The sequence below is a fragment of the Pyxicephalus adspersus genome, chromosome 2 (genome assembly GCF_032062135.1).
Source record: "Pyxicephalus adspersus chromosome 2, UCB_Pads_2.0, whole genome shotgun sequence".
NCBI lineage: Eukaryota > Metazoa > Chordata > Amphibia > Anura > Pyxicephalidae > Pyxicephalus > Pyxicephalus adspersus.
The window spans coordinates 35,732,924-35,760,011 of NC_092859.1; the positions used below are offsets into that span (position 1 = coordinate 35,732,924).

General features: G+C 36.0%; 1 protein-coding gene across 1 annotated transcript in view; it reads right to left on the reverse strand.

The window, feature by feature from the left end:
* The window catches only part of RFX4 (regulatory factor X4), a 52,734-nt gene that overhangs the window by 21,478 nt on the left and 4,168 nt on the right, over positions 1-27,088 (reverse strand). The window contains 10 exon segments of the mRNA XM_072400409.1: positions 111-255; positions 927-985; positions 3,188-3,288; positions 4,593-4,756; positions 5,291-5,368; positions 6,798-7,011; positions 8,188-8,249; positions 11,676-11,799; positions 14,799-14,859; positions 17,337-17,423. Of these exon segments, the coding sequence (XP_072256510.1) occupies positions 111-255; positions 927-985; positions 3,188-3,288; positions 4,593-4,756; positions 5,291-5,368; positions 6,798-7,011; positions 8,188-8,249; positions 11,676-11,799; positions 14,799-14,859; positions 17,337-17,423 (1,095 nt within the window).

Sequence of the window (27,088 nt, forward strand, 5' to 3'; positions counted from 1 at the left end):
TCACCACTATCATATAGGCATTTAAAATAATGCTTTGTCTAGCCAAATATGCAACTTAACCTGAGCTGTGACAACCAAGCAGTACAAATGCCAACATCCTCAAATCTTACACTGAACAATGAGCTTCCTGTGCTCATCTCTGGAATCTTCTATAGTATATAGACTCTGTTTGGTAATGCTATTAAGGTCAACATTCCTCCAGTCTTCCAGCATCTGAAATGTGATATCTGCGCTGTGTATCACTGTCCGTGATGCCTGCAATACACATGCAAATCACATGGTTAGAACAAACAGCGTTTATTATTCAGGGTTCATACTGTGCAAATATTGCTCAAGCAACAAAACAAATGTATGCATTTGCATAATAATGCTCAGTACCAACATAATGGGAAACCACGTAGATGAATTATCAGTCCCCTGTATGCATATTGCCTATGACGTCCATAGTAGGCATACAGACACGTGCTAAGAGTAGAGCTATAACTGCAAATGATGTATTACTACATTAGAAAATGGAAAACATTGGGAAAGAAAAAAATGTATTTGTGTTATTATGCCTAAATATTTTAGAATTCACTACTTTTTATATGAAAATATCTTATAGAACACAATAGATGTATATTATTATTCCAAAGCAATTATGGAGACCTCTTATCAACTTGTTGCACAGATCTCATCTACTGGGGAATATAGAGGTGCTGTGTATAAAGTTCAGGTGCTCTAAATGACTTAGGCAGATAGTCGCTGTCCAAATATCACCCTGGGATGCATATAGAGTAAGCGACCAGGGGTATCAAGGTAACCTGTTACACAAATACAGTATATCAGCACTCCCATAGGGTAAAATGCAGCCCGATATATTTGTCTAGGCAACAAAAAAATATTTCCCACTGTTGAGAGAAATAGATATATTTTTGCAGTCTCACCTGACATAGGTGGTTTAATGATGTCTGTCGTCGAAGGATTTGTGAGAACCTTTTGGACACTATAAAAAATAAATGCAAAATAAGTTACCATTGTAGGCTTTTTGTTATAGAACTAATATATATTTAAACAATGTGTTACACTAATTTATCAATGTACCCACAGGTATTATCTAAACGTTAAGGCTACGTACACACGTTCAATATTTGTCGTTGGAAAGGATTTCATGATCCTTTTCAATGACGAAAGATTGAACAAGCGCCTATGAAGAAGGGCTCTATTACGGCTCTTCTTCGTTCGTGGATCCACCAGGACGGATCCATGAATGACGAACAATGAGCACTGTACACATGCCAGATTCTTGTCGCATTTCAGCCCTAAGACGATTATTGGAAGAGAATGATTTGAGGCGTGTAGACGTGGTCCAAGGTGGAGGAGTCACGGGTCATGAAATAAGGTCCTTTTTTTCATATCATATGGAATAGATTAAGAAATAATTTTCAGCATTATTGTATAACCAATACTGTTGTTGACAAAATAAAATAATGTCCCTGATTTATTAAAGCTCTCCAAGGCTGGAGACGATACACTTTCATAAATGAAGCTTGTTGACCCAGCAAACTTCAACAACCTAACAATTCTAATACACTTATGGCTGGCTTTGAGCAATGGAAATCTTATCTTTTTTTTGAAATATATTAGTTAAAACTTTAAGGTCATCCTTAAAGGGCCTTGGGAGCTGTAGTACAGGGGTATTGTCTAAACTAATAGGAACTGACCTCTGCAAGCATTTTTAGGTTAATAATGACATTAGAGGTATTAAGTAAGGAGACATAGGGGTGCACGTAAATTGCCTACATAGCTTAACCACAGTATAATTAATTTAAGAAAAATGTGGGACCTGTGTCAGAGAAATGGTTAAAGACTTCAACTCCTTTTTTTAAAATCTAGATTTTTATTATTAAGTACTAATTATTTAAATGCTCAAAGAAAATCATTTTGCATCAGCTTTATTATTTTTCTTTTGTCTTTCCGCCATTAACATGCTGCACCATTAATTCATATTAAATAATACACATGTATAATGCACATTAACCCCGAAGTGACATCGTCCAAGCTCATGCTCTTGATCCCTGGCTAATCCTTTTTCTTAATTACAGGATGACGGTGAACAGCTTTTCTCAATGGAGAGTACGTGAATGCTTTGAAATGAGAAAGGATTAGTTTGCAGGTGATGGTCTTGGCTCTCTGCGGTGTGCTAGCGGTTGGAGTATGATAGAGACTAGCTAGCCTGCTGGGCCAAAGTCATTTGATAACGTCCCTTGCTGCATTTTAATAATAATCTGCTGCTTTTGTACTTGTGCAAAAAATAAAAGCTTTTTTTTGCATTGAAAAACATGGATTAATGCAGGCTAGAAAAATACATAATTAGGTACACTACACCTTTCTTCATAGAGCAGAGCTATTCAGCAATAATAATTAGAGAGCAGATTCAGCGGGCTGCAGAAACACCACAATTCTACTAAAGTTAGAAGTCCCTCGGTGGACTTATATCTTAGTTTCACTGCTTAAAGCTGGATTTAACAGGTATTGTAGTCCTTCGAGAAAGAATGAAGGCTCCTTTACCATGGCACTAAGCATAGGACGGTTCTCCAAACTTCTATTATCTATTAGAGTCTAGATACACAAGACATCTAGGTGGAAATAACAGCCAATCAGCAGGTAGTCTTTGGTATTTGATGAAACATCATCATCATCACCAAATTATGCTATGGAGTTAAAATATGTTGTTAATGAAATGAATTCACCAAGTTCCATCACTTCACCCAAAGCCTAGGTATGCCTGGCAGCAGCATGTGCAGATACTGAAAACATTGTGGGCATTTTATGTCTGCAACCAGCAAAGCTAACACTCCCTGCTAACTGGACAGCTCTTAATTTGACTCGGGGCATGCCAGATGTCTGCAGAAAGGCCGCTGCGTCTGCTTTTTTTCAACATTTTGGGGTTTTCTTTTTTTAGCCTAGATCTATGTTTCAAGTTAATTGGGCATTAAAATTTGGATTTAAAATTTGCCTCTCCATGGACACATAGGGGTATTAAATGTGATTTTTTTTCACCTTTATCATTCTAAACACATACATTGGGAATAGCTACCTGCAGAGAATGCTTTGTAATGTCATATTCACTGCTTTATCAATATGCCACTTATTGTTTACTTTTACACACCCAAATCAAAAAATCACAAACTGAATCAATACCTACGCTCAAATTTGATATTTCGTAGATTTTCTGGAAGGTCATGTAGAGCCACTTTCAACCATTCGTCTAGCTGTTTTGCAAATTTTCTTATCACCTGCGTTAAACTGAAAGAAGCAAATTATAAGTGCAATATTAAATCAGTACAATTATTTCATAGTAAAGCATTCCTAATTTAGGTTACTAGTTACAATGGGGTCTATTGATTTTACCGATGTAAAGCTAACAGCACCTAATCACAGGCCATAGATCCAAGAGAACAAAAACACTTTGGTTGCAATCACAAATGTTTATAATTCCTGAGCAATTAAATCCCTAAATACAACCTATTGCCAATTGCGGCTCAGTATTTGAAACTTGGAGACATGTACCCCAATAATGTACAATATGGACCAGTTCTGCCGTGACATTCTGAAAACGAGAATTGGTCAGATGTCCTTATTATTTTAATTCTGCCACACAGATTTTACTGACCCATGGAGATCCCATAGACTGCTTTTTTTCATGTATTGTGTTGTAGCGTATTTGAGAACATACTGAAGTTATATTAGATTTAGTTAAAGCTGAACTTCAGCCAAATGTTTTCGTTTTTGGCTTCCTCTGCTCTAGATTTCTGTGTTGTAGTCAAGACTTCTCAGACATTAGGACCACCCAAGACCATAGACCACACCTTGAAAAACAAGTTTAGAAACTACTGCATGTTCATAGTCTTGTAATGACAAGAACTCTCTCCATACAAAGTTTTAGTAAGACGTGGTGATTTTACTGACTTCATTATAGGAAGCCTTACATCATCCTTCAAAGGCCACAGTGATCGCATCAGGCTAGAAGCTGCGGGCTTATCAGTTTGGAGAAGACAACTATGCATGTAAGTATTAGTAGTATGAATCATGGCACCCATGAATTTCTCAATAGCCAAAATGGCATTGCTGACCTGTAGATAAGGCAACATGCTTTATTTCCCATCTGATATTTCAGATCAAAACAGCTATCAGTTATTACAGATGCATCAAAACAAAAGGTGTTCAAGTAGGTGTTCTAACAGTAGTGTTAGCTGAAAAGCCTTTCCTCATCATCATGCTGTAAAGGAAGACCCTTGCCCTCTTTGGAGAGGCACAGCTGCAAAATTAGGAGTAAGACTCCCTAATCACCAGGGAGCATAAACTTTCTGAACGTAGAACTATAAGCTGACTTAGACTTAAGCCTGACCATGGTCTCCGCAAAGAACGATGGTCCTTCTTTGCAGCAAGAGGGCTGGGTATAGCTTTTTTTTTTGATGTAGCTGAGATGTATTTAGATGATATAAACTAAAAGTTCAACTAGGCTTTAAAAGACTAAAATTCTCTTTCTCTCTCTGTATGTAAAACAGTGGAAAAGAACTGAAAAGTGTAGAATGAATGAATATACCCACCTGTCAGGCAACGCTTGTAATACTGTTGGCATTAAAACACCAGAAATAGCTTTATAGAGTATAGAATCACACACTCCCACTATATTCACCACCGTGGACGAGCCCAGGACTGGCAGCATGTGTGGGGGCATGCCTTGCCAAAAGTGCAGGAGGAAACTTTGAACCTAAAAAAACAAAACAAAATGACAGTTTAAGCAAAATTGATAGAATACCCTTTAGCTTTCTATATCCCACAAGGTAAAATGATGTTGTCAGCTTTATGTAGGTAGGTATTTTATAATGTGAGAGGAGTGAGACACAATCATTTGACTTTCTAAGTGCCGCGTTAGTGAATTCCGGTAGAATTGTCTCAACTGCCATGCATTTAACATACTAAACATTTTTTTGCCATTTATTATTAAATTTAAAATATCACTTTGGGATTGTAAATTGGATCAGTCAGAAGCCTATAGAAAAGGAATGATAACTGTTTCACCTCTCCTCCCACCCACCACCGTTAGTGTGTTGTTAGATTTACACAAGCATAAAAGTAAATTAAAGTTCATTATACATAGTGCATTCTGAATTAAAAATCTCTGTGCAATCTCATTTTATTTTACCAAAACTATGTTATAGGAGGATCTATCCAAACTATTACCACATTCTTATTCATTAAACATATTACCAGTAGGGAGATAACTAGCTTACTTTCACCATACCTCATCAAAGTTGGCTCGTATCACAGTGTCTAGTATCCTTTGGCAGTGTGTTCTATACATCATTATAAATGTTGAAATCTAAAGATTAAAAAAATATGTTTTCATTATAAATGAGTTATTCTAAAGACAATATATCCTTTGTATCTTTTAAAGGGAATGTATAGTCAATGCAAGTTGAGAATTAAATACTATAAAAATAAATAAAAATGTAATGAAAAAATAAAAATAAAAAAAACAAGTATGAAAAGTTGTCAATCTTGCATCGAATTTATTATAAGGAGAACGATTTATTATCTACTTAAAGTATGTAATCTTCAAAACTGTTATATACTTTCCCTTTAAAATCTTCTTCAGGTAATTTCAAAAGTAGTTTGGTGGTCCTGATTTCAGCCTAATTCAAAAAACAATAACAAATGTTTCTAACTATTGAAAGTTGAGATCTATCCCCCTGTATGGGTTGACAAATCTCTGCACTGTGTGGCTGAATGGGAGCAAGCAAGACATGGTAAATCCAAGTGGAATTCAATTGGTCTAGAACAGGGGTCGACAAACTCCGGCCTTTAGGCCAGATACGGCCTAGCCGATAGTACGTTCCGGCCTAACGCCCCCTGGCTGATCCGGCCCAATGCCAGCAAGCAACCTGCTGATGGGCCAGGGGACGTTAGGAACTCTTGGAGCCGGAGCCACTAGAGGTACGGAGCTCCGGTGCCGCCCCTTGCAGTTGCTCCCCTTTTTACCGCAGCCAGCATTGATACTTCCGCTGGCGCGGTAAATAGGGAAAGCTCCCTGAAGGTAAATCCATCTCCTCTGCAATGCATACGGAGGAGAGTATTGTTCATAATGTTCATAAGGACATAGAGAGCTGATATTGTTTTATGTTTTCTATTATTTCCTCTTTTTTTGGGTCTTTGTCGAAAATTCTAAAATTTTGGGCTTTGTTAAAATTCAATAAAGGTATTTTGAAAAAAAAAATAGTCCTGGGCAAATGAGATATAGAAGCCCCAAATGTACAGCATTCCAGGTTACTGCATCCTCTGTATTGGGGGGGGGGGGGGGGCAATGGGCATTTGCCCAGTTTGCTCCCCCCATTGTACCTTTAGACAGACAGTGTTTTGGTGTCTTTCGGAAGCTGAATACTACTAAAAAAGTAAAGTAGTTCTTTATAAAAGTTGTGTAAGTCATTTATTCAGTGTTGGAAAATTGTGCATATTTGTATCTAGTTAAAGGAACTTTAACATTCATAAGCACTGTATGAATGTTACCAATTCTTTAAGTATATAAGTTCAATTTGCATACAGGTTTACTCCAATCCATGGCAAACAGTTAAATGCCAACTTTTACTAATACTATTTATTTTACCAATCTGTCCACAAATAAAGTTTAGGATCTTTTTTAACCACAAGGTCTTTATACATTTTTTATTTAGATGACTTGATGTTGGCCTAGCATAGCTTTTAGAAAAACACAGATGAGAAACCCAAGAGAACAAATTTGGCTCTATAGCTACCTTTTCTTCTGGGATGTTGGCTGGCAGATTTAGATCTTTGACATTTGGGAACTCTGGCAATAATGTTCCAAGCTTGGATCGCGGTGAATACGCCACTGTCTGCTTTGTGACTTCTTTTTTTCCCGTCTCGTTGACCCACGCAGCTCCTTTCTTAGAATACATAACGTCATAATATTGTGAGGTCTCCTTAACGGCGATGCCATAATAATGATACCTAGTGAGGGGGAAAATGTAGTAAATTGCATCACAAACCAAAGCATTTTTTAATTTTTGGTAGTTTGGGGAGTTTTAACTTTATAGCTGCCCTCCATGAGGGGTTCACCTCCTGGTAACTGTTTTCATCATAACTTAATGTAAGTCTTCCAAAAATACTTGTTCCAGTGACCAATGTTTAAGACAGGATCTAAGACAGGATTTCACAATGCAAATATATTTATCCCTATTGTGTCCATGGGGCAGAAGGTACATTTCTTCATAAAGAAATGTATGAAATTTATGCACAAGTTCCAGGGGGTATAGTCTTTTTCAAAATTAAAAATGTAATTTTTAGTAAGTTTTGTTTGAGTAGTTAAGGCAAAGTTCCTTTACCACCATTTAGTTTTGGGTAGATGCTGCTACGTTTATTCACCCACCTGCTTCCTATATATTTAACGGATTGTGAAAGTAAAACCGCTACACTGACCCAGGGATAACAGGAGGATGTCACTGTTCTGTAGTGTTTTTCATATATATTTAACTTATAATAATAATATTAATTTATTATTAGGAATTCACTTCCATTGCAAGAGATTCTTATGGAGTCCATTAAAAGCCATTCTATCCATATTTAAAATGCCAGTTGCTAAATATGAATGGTTATTGCATTAGTGGTGAAAATAAATATTTCTTAACATACCATATTATTTTTCCAAAAAATAATACTCTACAAACAATGGAGATTCTCATTTTACAGCAGCTCATATTGCTGCTATAAGAATATGTTGTACATAAGAAAGGCAAAAGCAAGAAATAAATTCACTTGGATCACCAAGAATTATTTATTGCCTATTTACATTGATCAATAGTTACATCTACCATTAAATAAAGTTATTAACCAAATATGGTAGAGACTTTGATGGTTTGGGTATGTTTTCTATGAATACATTCTCTTCTTTAGAAAAAGACCTAGTGCATATATGCGTATCGTATGTAAATAAATAAATAAATATATATATATATATATATATATATATATATATGGGAAAATATTTCAAAGAAATGATCAATTTATCACTTTTTACATCTTTGTAGTTTTCCAATTGTCCAGGGTAAAAATTTAGCAAAGTGACATGTGTCAAAAAAATGTTATTTGACCTTTGACACGGGAACAACCCCTGACTTTTCTACTCACTTTGATTGTCCTCTGGTCCCTAGTCTCCTTGTGGTCAGTTGTGGAAACTGCTGTCTAATTATCTGCAAGAAATACAAATATAATATAACGGGTCAGCTATTTTAGAGAGGGCACCATCAGTTCAAGGTCATGACCTTCTTCCAGTTTGAAACATTTCAATAAAAATGAACGTTATATGAAAGCGATCCAAAGTAAGAAAACATTCCAATTGGTCTTCAAACAACATTTTTTTACAATCTCATTTATACTATATAGTTGCAAAACTGGCTAAATATGTATTATTTCAAAATACTTATTTGCTGATGTTCCTTTACCCAAATACAATCCTGCTGGTATATAAATAAATACAATCCTGCTGATATATTATAAATACAATCCTGCCAATACACACTTAAATACAATCCTGCTGCTTTAAAGCTGCACAAACTTTTATCCCAAAATAGTTTTTATTTGTTTTGTTTTTAAATTTTATTAAAAACTAATACAGTTTTGCCAGATCCATACAAAACCACTCTTTAATACCATGAATCACTCTATCCCGACTCTAGATGTAACTATTCTCTGAATAGGAGAATCACTGAAATATATTAAAAAAAGCACGCATCCATCACTTTAGGGAAAATTACACAGATGACCCAGAAGAAGTTATAGACAGGCACAAATGTGATTATTAGTTAAAGTAATGACACTTCTTGGTCCTGAGTAGCTGCTAAGTAGAACTGTGGTCAAACAATAGACATTAAAATATTGACATACTGTTAACAAGCAGAAATATGATTTATAATAAGCCTTTATCAAACTCTATAGCTGCAGGTGTTGTGGAGTAATGAATAGTTTAACTAGAACTCTGGCCTCTTATTAAAAGAATATTCTACAGCATGTAAAAGTGCATCTGCACGTATAATTTTCTCTTAGTGCACTTCCAAAGTTCCACAAATTAAATGCCCTCTTGCCAATGATGTTCACCCTTCCCGTGATGGTGCAGCAATATTGAGAATTCAGAGCAGATTTGCTACACTCATGTAGGTTATGCCTTATTGAACTACAGTGAGATAAAAAAAAGTTGCACAGGTTGAGGCTATCAGCATTGTCACTGTTGATTCATATGGCTTGTCAATCATCACTTTGTCACACCTAGTCCTACCTGCTGCTTTCTGGATTCATGGCACTGCCTCTGTTGTTAAAATGAGGCAGGAAGAAGGAGACAATTTTGTTTATTTTATGAGGTTTGGGCATCACATGGATTAGGGAGTTACTGGATTTGGGAATTTTCAGACCGTTATACGTGAGCCTTTAGTTGTACTTTAAAGTCTATAGAAGAAAGTACTTTTAGTAAAATTTCTCCTCTCTATTATATAAATACAAGATAATATGAATAATAATGTGAAGTTTGAGGATGAATCACATTTACAGTGTTAGCAGCTACTGAGGTCTTGTTTTTAAGCATATTTACCATTTGTTTAGAATCTTTTAATCTGTCCATAATCCAACTACAGTTTACAGCGGATGTAACATCTACCAATGTGCCCTGAAGCCACAGGAGCAGTAAAAAAAAAACAGTAACTATATACTCTGAAAATTCAATATGCAAGGTTTTCTGTTTTTTATTTTGAAAAGAGAAAATTGTCTTCATCAATATTTCATTAATTGAAAACCACATTAAATCCACAATTGCGATTTACAAACCCTTACAGCTTTCATTTTAATTTTTTTTCTTTTGGTGCATAAAATAAGATGTGAATTCCAAGATGTTTATAGAATGTAATATTTTCGATGACCCAAGCACAAATTCATAAATCTAACACTTTTTCACACGTTGTTTGTGTTACTCTAAAAATGCTTGTACATGTGACAAACAGATGGATGCATTCAGCTTTTCAGATTTAAAAAAAAATATTAAATAAAGCCAAAGTCTTGATGAATTTCCAAGATGTTGTGCTATTCATTGTATTTGAAAATGGAGGGCTTATTTTTTTAAAGGCTATTCAGAAGAAGAATGCTTCACCCATGTATTTTCAACAGCCCTTCCTAATTTACACATATGCACCAAAGATCTGGAACTTGTTCTCATCTAGCTGTTGTACCAGATGAATTTGTGGAGCAGAAGTTTAGAAAACACTTTAAAAAAATAAAACTTTGTGAAATGTTGTAGGACGGAGTGCTGCTCTGTTTGATAAATGAACAGACAGCTTGCCCATTTTTTTTTTTTTTTTTTTTTTTGTATGGACTCAATGAAGCTTGCCGTAAGAACACCCCATGCTGATAGAGCTACTGATCTAACATTCCTTGACTCAATAGCCAAATTCTTTTAACCCCTTCCAGTAGTTTGGCCTCTAAAATGGAGCAGAGAGCCGATTGTGGCTCCTGGAGTAGAATGGTTAAGTTGCAGTCGGCCAACACAGAAGAGAAAATCAAAGGAAGTTTCTGTAAGAAAGTGAATGTTTTGCAGAGTCTTTTGTCAAGCTTTACACTGTGAAGAATCTTAATGCTAATGTTATACAATGCGGCTTCCTATTTAGAGGGCTTCTTATCAAGAATCAAGTTTTGAGGCCTCTGTTGTCCAATATTGTGTATTTATAACTTATTTTAACTTGTTATTGTAGTACCAGCATTATCCATTGTTCTTTTTTTAGTGAACACATAAGTTGCCGCCCAAGATGGGCCACAGAGTGTTATGTCTCTACCACAGTCATGCATTTTATGGCTATCAGTATGTTATTGTACTGTGGACAGAAAACAGTTTTGAAAATGATAAGCCACACTGATTTTACAGATTTAGAGACATTTTGAAGTCTCAGTATTGCATTACTTTAGCTTGGAAAAAAAGATCCACCCAAGGGTTGAGTCTATCTACAGGTTAGCTCCAGTTTGCCCAATAAGGCAAAATGGCTATTCACCAATTTGTTTCACCGACATTCACAGGGATTGATATAGGCGCTATAAAGAAACTGCTTTATTTGTACTTTGTGGACCGGCTTCTCCCAACAAACACCAAATACACATTGCCTTGTGAAGTAACAGGCAGGTGCACAGTTTCGGCCATCCCCCTGGTTTACTGTAGAAGAATGAGGGTTTTAGTCGGCTCCTCTGGACCTCTGCTCCCACTTTTCCTTGTGAATGACCTGGCTATATGTTGGGGTTGGGCTGAGGTTAGAATTTAGGAAGTTTAGGGGTAAATAGGACATTTTATCTCTTCAAGTGCTATTTATTACTTTTTCAGTTATGATTTTTTTATTTTACAGGTGTGATAAGGATGTTCCAATATAGCACCTGGCCAGCATTACTGGTTCTAAAATCTCATTTGCCAAACACTTCTAACCCAGAAACTCCATGTGCCAAAGCAATATACCAATTTCCAGATTCTAAAAACACATACAACATATACCCTGCTTATAGTCAACTCTACAAAGAGTTTTAACCTTTGTTTATTTGGTTTTATAAACATTTATAGTAGAGGGCAGTAAAGACTGAGAAGATTTAGTGCTTACTTTGCCAAAGCTTGCTGCGTTCACTGGTTGTGTGTCATTTTTCTCACAGAAGTCCAAGTAGTGCATATATAGGGCACTTCTGGGGATGCAGACACCCTCTGCAATTTCATAGTTTTCTTCCAACCTTCCAAAACACAAAAAAATCCAAGGTTTTTAATCAGAAATATGTTAATTTGTAAAGACTAAAGCATATGTTTGGCCAAACACTTGTTCTGCCTAGCTTTTGGAATGAGAACCATGTTTGGTTTTTACTGTTATTCTGTGGTTTTTACTAGAATTCTTATGAATAAATAATCTTTTGAATTTTTATCATATCTGTTCTGAGTACCTTAAAAATCCAGTTATACAAGTTGTAAATGAATATTGTTATTCAGGGGTTTGTTAGATGATTTGCCCTCACTTCCCTGACTTCGTGTTTTCTTGTCCCTGCTGGAACATAGAAAATAAAGAAAACATTGAAAAAGTTCTAGTGCTCCCCTGCTCTTATAAACTAAAGCATTTTGCTGCTGTTGGAGAAATATCTTTACATTACTTTCTGCAAGTTCTGGATATTTTTTCTTTAGTTCTGACTGCTGAAATACTTAATGAGGGGGTAATAGAAGATAAATGTGACCTGTTGCTTTTATAAGTATCACCCTGTTGTCTATGCATGTGTTTCTACAATAATAAATAACTTTAGTTAAGGCACATGAGAAACAAGCCAATAATTTGAAGCCATGATAGAAGGCGTCTATATCATCACAGGTTTTAAACTCTGGCGTTCCCAAAATGTAAATATTTTATTATATTTGCAGGAAGTCTTCTGAAGAACAGAAAAAAGTTGAAGTGCACATTATGATTTATAACTAGCTTCACTCTTTTGACTTACAGGTACACCTTAAATAAAAGCCATGGGTACTATTTATCATAATGTCACTATTCTAAACTATGTTGGCTCATACTGCCAGTAAAATAATTCCCTGGATAACACAGTGGAGGAGGTTAAAGGCTTCCACTAGTTAGTATGCCATAACACAAACAGTTTTTTAATACTTGGATCAATAGGCTCACCCAAAATGGAGGAAGTGTCTGAAAGAGGCTCTCAACTTAAATCATGGAAGGAACAACCCTGTTTGTTATCCTAATTAACTTTCTGTCAGAAAACCAGGTTGCAGAGTATAAGGAAACTTCCAATTAGTCCCCAAGTCTCTGTTCTACCCATAAGACATTTTCTGCTTACCGCTCCAAGTGGCAGCTAACAATCGTAGCCATTTGCTCATCTTTAAAGCGGGGGTCATCATTAGCCTGGGTGTGCAGTAAAGGCTTTTATACCTGCAGGGTTTAATGATCTCAGACCTAACACAACAAATCTTTTCTCTCCATTGTCAATTCCACGGCCAAATATAACCCACCGGGACCGTATGGCCTCTCCAGCTACGTGTCGTGTTTATATATTCCCGTGATGTGCTGCGGTATAACCTCGTTTGTTCTCTGAAGGAAGGAATTTTAATTGACCTAAACTTTAACAGTTTTTATATATACTGATGTGCTGGTTGCTAGGAGTAAAGAACTGTGTGTGATTGGAATGTGCATGTAATTAGATTTGATTTAGTGAAGGGAAAGTGATGTCACAATTCAGGGGATGGAGCCCGACAGATAATAAATTGTTAGTTTTTGGTGAAATGTACTTCATCGTGATAGCAAATTTCAGGCAGAGCTAACTCATCAACTAGGAGAAATTATTAGAGTGCCTGTGGTTTAGTGGAATGGGGTATGGGAATTGCAAGGATACTCCCTGTGTTTTTCTATGAGTTTTTAGTATGTTTTTGAAAAACCCTCTTCTGTATCCTCTAGACAGCTATGAGCTTGTGATGCAATAAGTTATATTATACTCAAACACACCTGTTTTAACCGTACCTTTTAGACCCTCCCATATTATATTCTACTGTTTCAAATGGACTTGGCATTAAATATTTTTTTCTATTGTAAGTGCATTTATGTTAAGGAATGGGCAAGTGAAACACTTACCAGTATTTATAACCATTTCACAAAGATCACCGATTTCCCCCAGGTCTGGGATGTTGGCTCAGAGATTGGATGATTATAAAAAAAGAGAGGCACGTAGCCGTAAGAATTAGGCGCAGTGCCTACATGACCGGGTGCTGGGGCCTAGCCCAGAGCTTTTAAGGGGTTAAGAAAAAAAAAAGGTAGTGTTGCCAGAGGGGGCTGGGCTAGTGTACAATGTGGGAGAGGAGGAGATTAGGAATGGGAGATGTTAAAAGGGGCTGGACGATAGTGAGAGGCCCTCTTTTGGACAGAAAAAGTTTCGTTAATGTATGCTTATCAAAGTGTAAAATGTAATTTATTTTGGCATTTATTTATTTGGATATTTGTTTATTAATTATTTGGAAAGTTAAACTTTATTTATTAGTGTTTTAAATAAACGGCTGCTTGCCAGCCAATTTAAATCCAAGATTTTGTGTGGGGTATTTAATTGGGGGGAGTGGCTGGTATGCAGGGGGAGTTTTGGTAGTAGAAGGCAGTTATGACAATGGTGTTTATAAGGGATGGGCTAGAAGGTCCGAGCTACCCGCGTCATGGTGCCTGTGAAGGTCTTGGCTTGTTCATAATTGTCTGACTCAGATTAGCCCTTACTTTAGTCACTCCCATTGTGATTTGCTACAGTGTTGCAGTTTGATCATTGGGTAGAGTCTGCAGTAGACTAATGACCATCTGATGATCATCTCAGCCTAGGTAAAGTTATTTAATTGGAGTTTAGGGATGGCTTTATATAATTAAAGGTATATTAATAGTGTTGCTGTATATGTTGTTTATTCAAACACTGTTACTGTAAGTTACTAAAGTTCAATTTTCTTTTAGGCATGTTGCTATAGTATTTCAAGGAGGTTGGACTGTACAGGGGTGTCTTAAGGGATATAGTCTTGCACTTCAATGTGCCGTTATAAACAATGGAAAACATTTGTGATATGTATGTGATTTAGCCAGAATTCAGTTGCAGAAGAAGACAGACCATAGACAAGGTCAGTAATTATTGTATTTCAAAACATAACCATCAGTTTTGGTGACCTAACCTCCTAACGCTTTACACATTTACAAAAAGAAAACAATTATGTAGATAATTACCATTGTAAGGTGGCCGGAGTGGAATGAGGTTTCGATGCCCTATTTTCCTTCTCTTCATCTGCTAAAAAATGCAAAGAATCAGATTAATATCAAAACTTACAACCTTTTAAAGGTTTATTCAATAGGGCGGTGCAAAGAGCAAGGAGGATGTGCAAAGTTTTGCTAACCACAACAGTCATTAGGATTATCAAACACACACTTGTTAAAAGAGGTTCCCAGATGCAAATGCATCACAAGCTCATCTCAAACTGACCACAAGGAATCATACCAGTTTATATAAAACCTCAAAATCAGTCATTAGTATCTTAGTTAAGGTGCGTACACACTTCCAATTTTTATCGTTCAAAATGAACGACGAACGATCGATTGGGCAAAAATCGTTCGTAAAAAAAGTAACCAACGACGCCGACGAACGAGGAAAGTCGTTGGAAACGAACGACCGGACCGGCGGATCGGATTGGACGACGATCGTTGACCATCGTTCGTGTGTACGATCGTTCGTTGATCGTCCATGGTCTGAACATGCGTAATGAACGAACGTTCGTTCACTTTCCTGTCGTGCACATAGTTCCTCTATCGCTCAAACGATCGTATCTATTGTGTGTACAATATCTACGAACGATCGTGTCGTTATCTGTATGTGCAGGATCGGTGCTATACGATCGTTCGTAGATATCGTGCAGGATCGTTCGCCGTTCGTTTTCCAACGATAATAATTGGAAGTGTGTACGTAGCTTTAGTCTTTAAATCAGTCCTTGTGCTCCCAAGGACAAGGAGATCAGTAGTTTCCAGTACATCAGCAACAATGATTTTTTATTCTTACTGAATTAGCACTTGTGTATATGACTTGTCATATTTTTTCATAGAAACTTAAGTTACACCAGTCTATACAATAGTAATACAGCTTCACTTCCCAACTGTGATTTGTGATTTGGCACGCTAGATAATAGAACAGTATAAAAAATATCAAAGCAAGAAATGATTTTACGAAAGGATGGCTTTCAAAATGTAACCAAAGTACACATCAGCCTGCAATTCTACTGTTTTGCATTCTTCCTAAGGTGTTCATATTTCTTCTAAATGCTCTACTTTATTAATCTGCTGGAAAATATTAGGTACAGCAGTGTGGTTTTGCTGCAGCTTCACACCTGACATTAAACATTAGGGCTTACGTTTGGTTTAAAGCCCCTGTATGTACCATAATATATTTTTTTTTATTCTGACCTGTCACTATGTATAGGTAATTGCCTTCGCTTGCCACCTGGCCTAAGCTTCTGCTTGATTGTCAACTATGATTGCTGCCAGCCCTTAGATCTAAGGGGTCCAGACTTAATTTATGCATTATAAATTGTTTTTGTGTTCTGATCCTATATCAGCTGTCACTATGTAATCCCGATTCTAACAATTTATCACTGTCTCTCACTCCAGAAAACTGCCAGTGACAATCTATATTTGAGGGTCCATCTTGGCAAATCTACTGACCATGAGTTTCATTTTGTCTGTATCAGTTTGAAAATCTGCAAGTTGTAATTTGTCTGTAAAGTGGATTATATATTTACACAGATTTTACTATACGTTTCTGAGTCCCAGTGGATTAGAAAATAGCCAGGTGGTTGGTCCATTACCATCCCCTTCACATTGCGATCTCCCTTCCCTCCACAAAACTCTTGTTCATTGGATGTACATGGAAGAGGGCGGAAGGAGGTATGATATGTAAAGACTGTTCAGATTTCAAACACATGGTGGGCTCATTGAGCTCCTATAGCTGTGAGCATTATCGTATATCATCCTCATTGGGTGATTTCCATTTAATTTCATATTTCTAGGTAAGACACAACCTAAATTTGTTTCTGGTAGAGCCTGGGTTTTAAATGCTGAACAGGCCAATTTTTTCCATGTTTATTTTTTTAGTTTTTCCATGATATTTTTTCATATTCTATCATTATATTTTTGTTACTGACTAGCTGTATTAGAAGACATTTCAATTTTAATTTTATCATCAACCAAAATGTAATTTATTTAACTTTGAAAGTAATGTGTTTGTGGTAAAGTCCATTTTCAGGCAGACACAGTCTATCATACCTAATACGTTTTCTACAGACTCATACAGATTCTACAGATTTATCAAGGTTCTCCAAGACTGGCAATGACAAACGATAGTCGGTGAACCTGGAATGGATTTTTTACAAAACATTTGCTAATTATTGGCAAATGTTTTAATCCTAGACCAGATCCATTTCCAGTTTGCTGGATTACCCATGTTCTCCCATGATAGTCTATCTTCACCAGTCTTGGAGAGCTTTAATAAATTTAAGCCCAATATGAGGAAACAGGGTTAGCTGTATGTACAATTTGATTCTTAAGATCAATTCCCATGAGCATTCCATGAAAAAATCACCTGATTCATTTCTCCTTTTTGATTTTTGTATATCTCCTGCAGATAGGCAGTTCTTGGTGGGACGCCTGAGAACAATAAAGGACTAGTGACTGATTTACCACTGATTAAACATAGCCTAAAAACTTCATGAAAACACTTACTTTCCTCATTAGAAACGTTTCCCAATGATGAATGGCTTGAATATCGCTTGTTTTCACTTTCACTAAGACACCGTTCAATCCAACTTTCTGTAAAGAAAAAAATAGCAACTTCTAAGGAATGTTCATTTTTATAGTTTAAATACACATACTGTATATGAAATTCCTAAATAGAATTATTTGTGGTTCTGTTGCTGTTATGGAGGACGGCACTGCAATTCAGAACCTACAGCAATGCAGTTTGAACTTTTTTCCTCTAGTCTGCTCAAGGTATTACAAATTAAAATTATCATACTACTGGGCCACTTCCTCTCTTAGGTTTTATAATAACCTCTGCTTTAACATCCCAATTCCTAAAATATGTAAGTAAAAAAATAAACTGTCCTTGTATGAATGTGTCTCTATTAGGGGAAAATATTGAATGCTGCAGCTTAAATAATTTTTATATAACTTTTACCACTTTAGATTTCATCGCACTCTCAATATACATACATCATTTTACATATAACTTTTATTAGACTTTGGATTTTCAGGGTCATTCACACTTTTTCATGTGTTAATACTCATGTTTTAAAGAGTATTTTAGGGCAGAAACAAAGCCTTATATTAATTCAAGGCAAAATAACAGATCACTTTCTCTCCTACATTTACCTTATTGAGCAAAATGACAGGTTCCCTGTATAACTGGTACTTATATCTTAATGTGCAGGTTCTAATTAATGCTCACCTCCCTGCTACTGCTACTATATAGGCAAAATGACAGGTTCCCTTTAAATCACACTGGGGTTATGTTTTGTGTCCAGTTTAAATGCAAATGATGCTCAGGAGAATCCCTGTTTATTACACCTTTAAATGCAAACTACCTCTGTGGTTTCATTCTGTGAGGGCGAACTATAAAATGTAATAAAATGCAATTTTTGCCAGCTGAGGAATTCTGGATAATGACAGCACAACAAAGAAAACACTGATGGGAGGTAAAAGATGAAAGAAACGAATAACTAAGGACAAAATGATTGCTACAGAAAAGAAGGAAAAAGGTTAATCTGAATAACCTCCCCCATGATAAAGATTATTTGTCAAGATGGCACAATTTTGCATTTACATTTTATCCGATATGAACAAATTATTGGTGTGACCTATTTACCTATAATATTTAAGAGAACACCCATGTTTTACTATTTTCAACAATCATTACAGTACATACAGTACAGATACATACAAATTGATGAATGACTGATGGGGAACAATCGCAATACAAGTCAAGGGAGGAGAGCACAGTGGGGTGCCGGTCGCTCATCCTTCCCCCTTCCCTCTTTATAAAACAGAATAGTGCTGTGTGTAGATAGCTCGCTCAATCATCTGTTAACTTTGTCCTTGGAAACAATCCTGAACGATCGTTTCCAGCGATGAGAATTGCATGTGTGTACCCAGCCTAAGCCCACAGCAAATTCACCCTAACAAAGTCCATTTATTCATTTTGCCTCCCAGGCCAAAGTGTTACAGTATGCCCCAGTTGGTTTTCAGTCTGAAAGATAACTTCTCCCTGTATCAAGGGCTAAGCAATATTTTTTATACCCAGTTATGAGATGATGTGTTTCATATTTCTATTTACACCCAGAAATGTTTTTTTACAACCAGTCTACCTGTACATAAATTGAACATTTGAGTAAAGAAAAATTGTATTAGGCAGACCGTACAGACATACAGTTATAAACATGTATAAGTTCTGTAAGAAAAATATATGTCTATAGTTTTAAAAAGTTGTGGATACCAATCGGGTAAAGTGTTTTTAACTCCTATATAAGGGTTCAAGAAAGGTAAAGATTTTTATTCAATATTTCCTGAATATTATACAAGGTTCAATTTGTCACAATAAAAAAAGCACTCATGTATAACGTGTGTATTTTTCATCCACAGGGCGAAAGCATCAGCATTTGATTCCCACTTATATACATGAGTTATAATACATATCTCATGTATATAAGTGGGAATACTCCCATAATACATGAGTTTTTTTTTTTGCAACAAATTGAACCTTGTACATTATTCATGAAATATTGAATAGAAATCTTTGCTTTTCGCCAAAATATCCTGCTTTCCCGAACCCTCCCTTAAATAGGAGTTCAAAACACTTTAATATTTCTAAATGCATAGGAGTTGGCCATAGAATTGGTTTGATTTACATAAAAGGGGGGGACGTCCATGTTTGGATCTAATTCATATGTTAGCGTAGAGAACAAATAACCTGTCCTTGTCTGGTTATTTGTATGCTGTGTACCATTGTAAATATTTTTCTTAAACTTCTTGTCCCAGAGACTCAAAGTTAGAACAAATCTCCCAAAATGAAGGAAAAATCACCTTTTGGAAAATTGTCCGAAAAAACATATGTCCCCATATTTCCCTTCACCTTCTGCTCTGGCAACAACGCTAAATGTTGGATTTCCCACTACTACAGTGATTACCATGTTGAATTGGGGGTGGGGGGTTAACCTCCCAGCAGAGACACCAGAGAGGTTCTACCTTATTTACAAACAAGTTTTTGCTTAAAAGAACCTTTTTAACACTAACCTATGAACTGAAAATCTCTGAAATCAACAGTATTGTAACCAATATATCAAAATGTGTTACACGTAAAGATTCGCCAATGAATCAGAAGAGTTTATAGGTTTATATATAATTGCTCTTTCACCTTTTGATCTTATTTTATTGCCAAGCCACATTTAGAATAACCATGGCTGGGGATTTCAGGTCTGCCTGTGACCCCCAGTCAAATTATAGTTAAAATTCTTCCACATTACACTTGACATTTGCTCTTAGAAGTAGAAGCATTCATAGCCCCAGCAGGTTGTTTCCTTCCCGATGTTCTGGTCAACAGGAGACTGCAGAATTCTTGTATTAAAGTCTAAATTAAATTATCTTCATTACATACCACCTAAGACCTAAGTCTTACGAGGAAACAGGGAATCTTTTGTAACAGAGCTTTCAGACCTTTTTTTTATTTTTTTCATTCACATGCAGTTGTGTTGAATATATCCAGAAAGAAATCTCTTTTGTACAGAATGGGTTTTTATGTCAGCCTTTACTTGGTGATCACTATAACATGGAAGTAGGGGGACAAAAGGAGGTCCTAGGCTCCCCTATACTTAGATGTACAGGGTATACATCCTAATTCTCCCCCAAAGAAGCAATTTTCTTAAACACCCAAAGTTGACCCTAGACTGTTTTATGACATATAATTATAATTTGACATTAGATTGAGCCCCTCTGAGGTCCAGGTAGTTACAAGGCTATGGACTTTGTAAAGCACTACATAGAAGGTTTTGTAGGTTGGTGGAAGGAAGGGCAAATGAGCTGGGTGAGCATAGACAGTGATTAGACACTCCCAGGATGGGGCTTTGCTAAACAAAGGCACATTGCAAATGCATAAAACATACATTTATGGAAAGATCAAACACTACATAAGCACTTGATATATACTAGTGACAGTGTCTCTTTGAAAGGAATTGTCTTCAAAAATTACATATGGGAAGCAGTATGTCAATAACATTTTTTGTTTTTCTAGTTACTCCTTATCATAGACTTATTACCTGTTAATCCTTTCTAGAAATCATTTGCTTTCCCACTTCCTCTAACAGGCCAAGCTGTCAAGCTAAAATTGCAATGGTTGTCTTTTTCATTTGTTCTAAATGTCCTAAAAAATAAATTTTGCTGTATCTGCTTAAAAATTGGCAACTTTATTGGACTTTGCCATGTAAAAATACCAAATGGACAAAGTGGCAATGTCACTGCAGAACAATGTTGGTACCTTGTTAGGTGAAGTTAAAAAATACCAGCTCTATTTGCAGGATCAAAATATTAAAATTACAAACTGGGATATCAGATAAATAGAAACTGCTGTGCTAGTGCTACTGACATACTGCATTAGCTATGCCATTCATTTTAAAATAAGGTATTAATTGATATCCCCTCCCTCTTGTTTCTCAAATATGGTATCTGCATTACATAATGTAGAAGCAGGCAAGGAAAATATCAATTATCAATTATCATTGACTCATTATTATTCCATTATTATTTCCTTATTATTGACCCTTATCATTACCTTATGATTCTTATTACTCCTCGGAAAACCCTTAGGGGCATGCCGCATTACAACCACTAGTATCAACAAAAATAATACATTTAATATATTTTTATAATATTGTATGATATACTGTCTATTTGTGGATCCATTAATTAATCACACAATATTTATTCTAGAAATTTAATTGGAACGATAATTACTACTTATGGAGCATTCCACCTTATGAGCGCACTACCATGGTGAAACAGTAAACAGTCTATTTTATATTAAAATTTACATAATAATTTGTATCAACATGCACATATATCTTCATTATTATTATTATTTTTAAAGACACAACACTATCTCATTGAATTTGCTTACGCTTTTACACATACAGTACATTATGTGATCATTACAGCTAGGATAGCATAGGGTCAGATATCCCATGACGTTATTGGGACAGACCAAAATCTTGTAAACTTATGACTGTACCTTAACTACATTGTATACCTTGATGTTTTTGCTTTATGATTAATATATGTTGAATTGCTGCAATGAAACCTTTACTGTCTTTCTTTCTTTCTTTGATTTCGCTGCTCATTTTAATGATTTTAGAATATGCTGACACTTTTTATCACAGTTCTTTACAAAGTAGACAGAAACATTCATATTATGCCCTGCCCCTGAGGGGCTTCTGGTGTAATGCCCTCATTATAGTTATAAATATGAACAAACACTCCACCCAGGATAGCTCCTGGGTGGAAAACAAACAACTAGCCAATATATTTTCATATCTTCCAACAACACTACAAAGATTGTCGGATGAAGCACAGAAAGTTCCATTTTGACCCTATCATTAATTTGATGAATCTCTGATTCTCATGTTAAATATGTGTCTTAGGTAGACAACCATAAACAAGAGAGAAAACTTGTTACAATAAATCAGTCCTAAAGCATACTTCCTTAAAGGATATCTCAGATACAAATTGATTCACACCACATTAAAGTCACAGAGCAACGAAGATAGGCCTAGTCAAGTCCACCTACAATAATATTGTTTCACCAGAACTATTCACCTCAAAAGGCAGTGAATGACGGCTGCTATCTGAAGCTTCTCATACTGGGACAGATTCTTATTAAGGACCACCTGTCATTATCAAAAAAGAACCTAATATGACCTCAGCAATCAGCAGGTGCTAATGTGTAATATTATTCAATGTCTTAGGAGCCTTGGGAACCCAGAATCCCATGTGAATCTCTTTTGAAAGTTAGCAAGCTCCTTCTTGTCTCCTTTATTAAACGCTTTATTGGACTTCAAATGTGCCCTTCATATGAAAGACCAATAAGGGGTTAAATAAACGCACTGCTTTCACTGGAAACACCAAAACCATAATTTGAGATGGCACCAGCATAAATTTAGGCCAAATAGTTTAGATTTGATGGTCAGATGTCCACAAACTTATGGAAAAAACAAGATTAAATCTTTGTAAATCTAACCCACTAAATATTTTAGTGTCTGTGTTTAGTAAGGTTCATATATAGGCCTACGATGACCAAATCATGTTCAGAAGAACCTTTCCTTTCCAGAAAGTTATTATTCCTACAAAGTTACATGGTTTGTTGCAACCATTGTAGCTGCTACTTTTGCAGGACAGTTTGGTCTGTATGTTAATGTGAAGAACAATACATAAAAGCATGTAGAATTAAATAAAAAGAACTCCAATACTGAAATATTACAGGTCATAACCCCATACTAGAATACAATTATATACACTGTATATCTACACAGCATATTGCTATACAACATTGGGGGACAGCTGTGCAAACGCTTCAAACATTTAATTAATGTTTGTCTCAGATGAAAGTCTATCATCTGTACTCAGGTTAAGGTAAAGTTTATGTATTGATAGGCAGCGTGAGAAATTTGATCACACAATAGTATTATATGTAACGGTAGGTGTATAGGTGTATAATATATAAACTTCAGATTTAACTGTCCTGTTCCACTAATAGCACCCACTATATTAGTTGTCTCCTGTAAACATGATAAATAACAATATGTCACTGACAAATCACTTTCATCCCATTAATCTACTTTGTAAACACTTATAGTGTTGGCATGTAAATGGCAATTATCTGATAAAACATTTCTTTCCAAGTTGTTTGGAAACAGGCAGAAAAGGACAATTTTAAAAGATTTGTCCAGAGAAGCATGAGACTAAAAATGGTTCCAGTTGGCAGGACATGTCCCTGTTTGTATTACTCTGCTTCTTTGGAGAATGGGCTATTACTGGAAGTGTCCTCGTTTTCAATGAATAATTACACCATATTTAAAGAAATCTTGTCAGGGTAGAAATATATCAGGTCCTAATGACTTGTGTTAAGGGTGTAAATTTCCAGAGCTGTCATCTATATCTTTGTTTTTACACAGTGAATCACTGATTCTAGACAAGCAGGTAGGCAGTGAAATGTCAGGACACCCAATAAGCACATATGTTGTTGTACAGCAACTCAATAGGGCTTGTTGACTGTTGTTGTCAAATGCAGAATTCTCTATTAGAATATAAAGCAGTTCCAATGCATGGATTTGAACATAGATATTAGCATCTGTAAATTTATATACAGCTTTAGTAGGACCTCAAGGCAAACCAGGTCAAAGCAATAGAACTGTTTCCACATTGTACCAATGAGTTAAATGGGAATCTGCTGATCTTTCATGTGTTTTACGTTGTCCACCTGTGTACAGAAACCCATATTAACATAAAAAGGAAAAAATCATTCTAAATTGTGAATGGCCACTTTGTAAATAGGAACGAAGGCCACGATAAGCAAAGCAACAAGATCATTTAATGCTGTCCCCACCAGCCTGACAAACCCACCCTCTTCTTCATCCCCTGTACTTCCGGGTACAGAGTTTCTATGTGACAGTGCCTGTGCTTGGTGATTGCTCATATTCAGCATTCAGTGAAGACTTCCTCACTTTAACTTCCACCAGCTCAATGGAGTAGTTGTGAAACGAATGGAGGATGACTATAAGTAGCTGAAGGGACCACAAAAAAAGGAGCTGTGCAATAGGGAAAGCACAGGTTTTCTTTAAACTGTGATCACATAATCATCCTATCCTGTACAAGCAAAAATTCTGTTTAATTTGGTTTCCCTTACACACTATTGGGTATTCAGAGTGAATACAACTGTAGCTAAGGCACTCACATACACTCACTTTGCAAAGGAATCATTTTCTGCTCCTTTAGAAAATCAACAGCTCTAGGTTGCAAAGAAAGGATGAAGATGACAGCTCCTACAAAAACAAGTGAGCATTCAAAATTTATATCCTATAAGGTAAACCTAGGAACTTGTCTCGCTATTAGAACAGCTAATGTGACCAAACTATTTCTGACCTCCCCTCACAGTAAAATTATCAACGTGTCTTATGCCTAATTTCCATCTTTTAGGCAGTGCTTCCAAAAATAATAATTGTAGCAATATTTTAGTCTTCCAAACTTTACATGTATTTATCTAAACAAAATGAAGTTGCCACGTGTTGTAAATCACTGTGTAACCAGAATTCTCTGGGCCCCATAGCAGTCACATGGGCTCCAAGGTACAGATCAATCCTAACTGGACAGTTTCTGTGCAGATGTTTGGTAATGGAATCATGTAAATATAAAAAATATAAAAATGTAAATATAAAAAAATCAATTTCTGTTATGTCAGGTAACTCTTCAAGCTGATGGTTACAGATTCAATTTAATGTAGGGTTTGATGGAGAAAATGCCAAAATTACATTACTTTGCATTTTGAATGGAAAGTTTTCTCCACCAGTTGTTGCTCAGATATCAGTTATTGGTTGGTTAGTTTACTAATATAAATAATTGCCAAATAATTATTCAGTAGCATTTACAGTTTAATTACAAGTATTCTTGTTTTCTGGACCACAACATTAGATGATTGTCACTGGATACTGCTGACATAATTGTGACAAAAGGTGGTAACATTCTGAGTGATGTGAGTAAAAGTCACGTCAAGTGACACTTGTACAGAAAATGGCGTATTTGGCAATTGGATAACTTTTCTTTGCCCGCTCGTGGTCCTATGTTACCAACTTCTGAGCCAAAAGAATAGTGAAATATATTGCATTTCACCAGTCCTTACTTATTCTAAACCCCCCATCCCAATGACCTAACAAAATCCACCCTCCCCTTCCACAGATACTTACCAACATCCCAAGGCTCGTAGTCTTTGTGTTTATTTATATCTGCCTGCAAGATAGTTGTACATCCCCATAGCTTAATCATTGTTGTTTGTAATGATTGTTAATGATATTAGTGGGTGAATGTTTTAGCTATGATTACAGGCAGGCTTTTATGGCTACTTGGAGCAGCCTGTTCTTTTTTTTGAAGGGAGAAGAACAAGCAGGAGGTACTGCGGCATGGACTGCAATAGTCTCAGTTAGCGGTGGGTTGTTTAGTGATCTGGCATGGTAGATTGCTAAACAACATATTGGGACAATCTCTAGATTTTCACTTAAGATAATCAAATTATAATTCTGGGTAATGAAAATCTAGGCCCTGCACAGACCTTAGGATGGGGTGTCTGCATTAATTTTCTGTTTTTCAGACTATGTAACAATCACTGATCCAGCCAGAATTCCAAGGTCCTTTTAACTTTATGTGCACTAAAATGTCAAACAATAGCATTTGCTTTCTTCTGTGAAGTACAAAACCCCACATTTATTTATTAGGGATGAGACTGTGAGGTGTCAAGTCAAAATCAGAACAACAGCCAAGGGTGACAATGCTGCTCCTCTATAAACACAGTACAGTAAGTGGGCATTATGACCCCAGGATGGGATGTTTGCTACTGGCAGGTTTACCAGGTTAAAATAACGAAAAACATGAAAAAAGGAAAATTGATGCAGTCAACTTACCTAAGGAGCAATAAACTGAAATATTTCACATACTTGTTGTTAAGTTTAGAATTGCTTTGGGGCATTTTCATTTTTTTATGTGATTAGGAGGTAAGAAGTCAGATGGGTGTTGGAAAATGTGGTTTCTGTGTATAGATGAATAAATAAATACAAAAATCCTATCAAAGTAAACTGTTTTTTTTTGGGTTACATGAACATGTGGATGGGGAGAAGTATGCAATCCATAAATGAGATTTTTTTAAATTAATTCTACTATAGTGCTAGAACCTTTCCGACACCTTTCTTAGAATATTAGGCCTCCCACTTAGTCCCTGATTTTAGCGTGAATGTAGAAACTAGGAGAAGAGACTACACAAACAATGCTGATAATGGGGTTGATTTAAACCAATCATCTGCAAATTATCCTGATTTTTCATTTCCTATGCATGTGATCGGATAATCAAAGTGAGCAACACTTACCTATGTAAAAGTAAGCAAGCAATAACATTTTACAGTTAAATTATTTTCTCTTTTAGTAAACCACCACAAGCATCCTTATGCAAAGTAGAAGAGTAAACTCATCCTGCATATTTTTTTCTTATTCTTTATCTGGATGATTCTTTGTTCATCAGACAATTCTGCATGTTCATATTCAATGAATAATCACGATATACAGGAAATTATTTAATACACTGCTTTGGTGAATCTTAACTGATGTGTACTCTTAGTTACATATCCATATCCTCCATATCCCCTTAACCACTTGAAATTTTCATACTATGGATT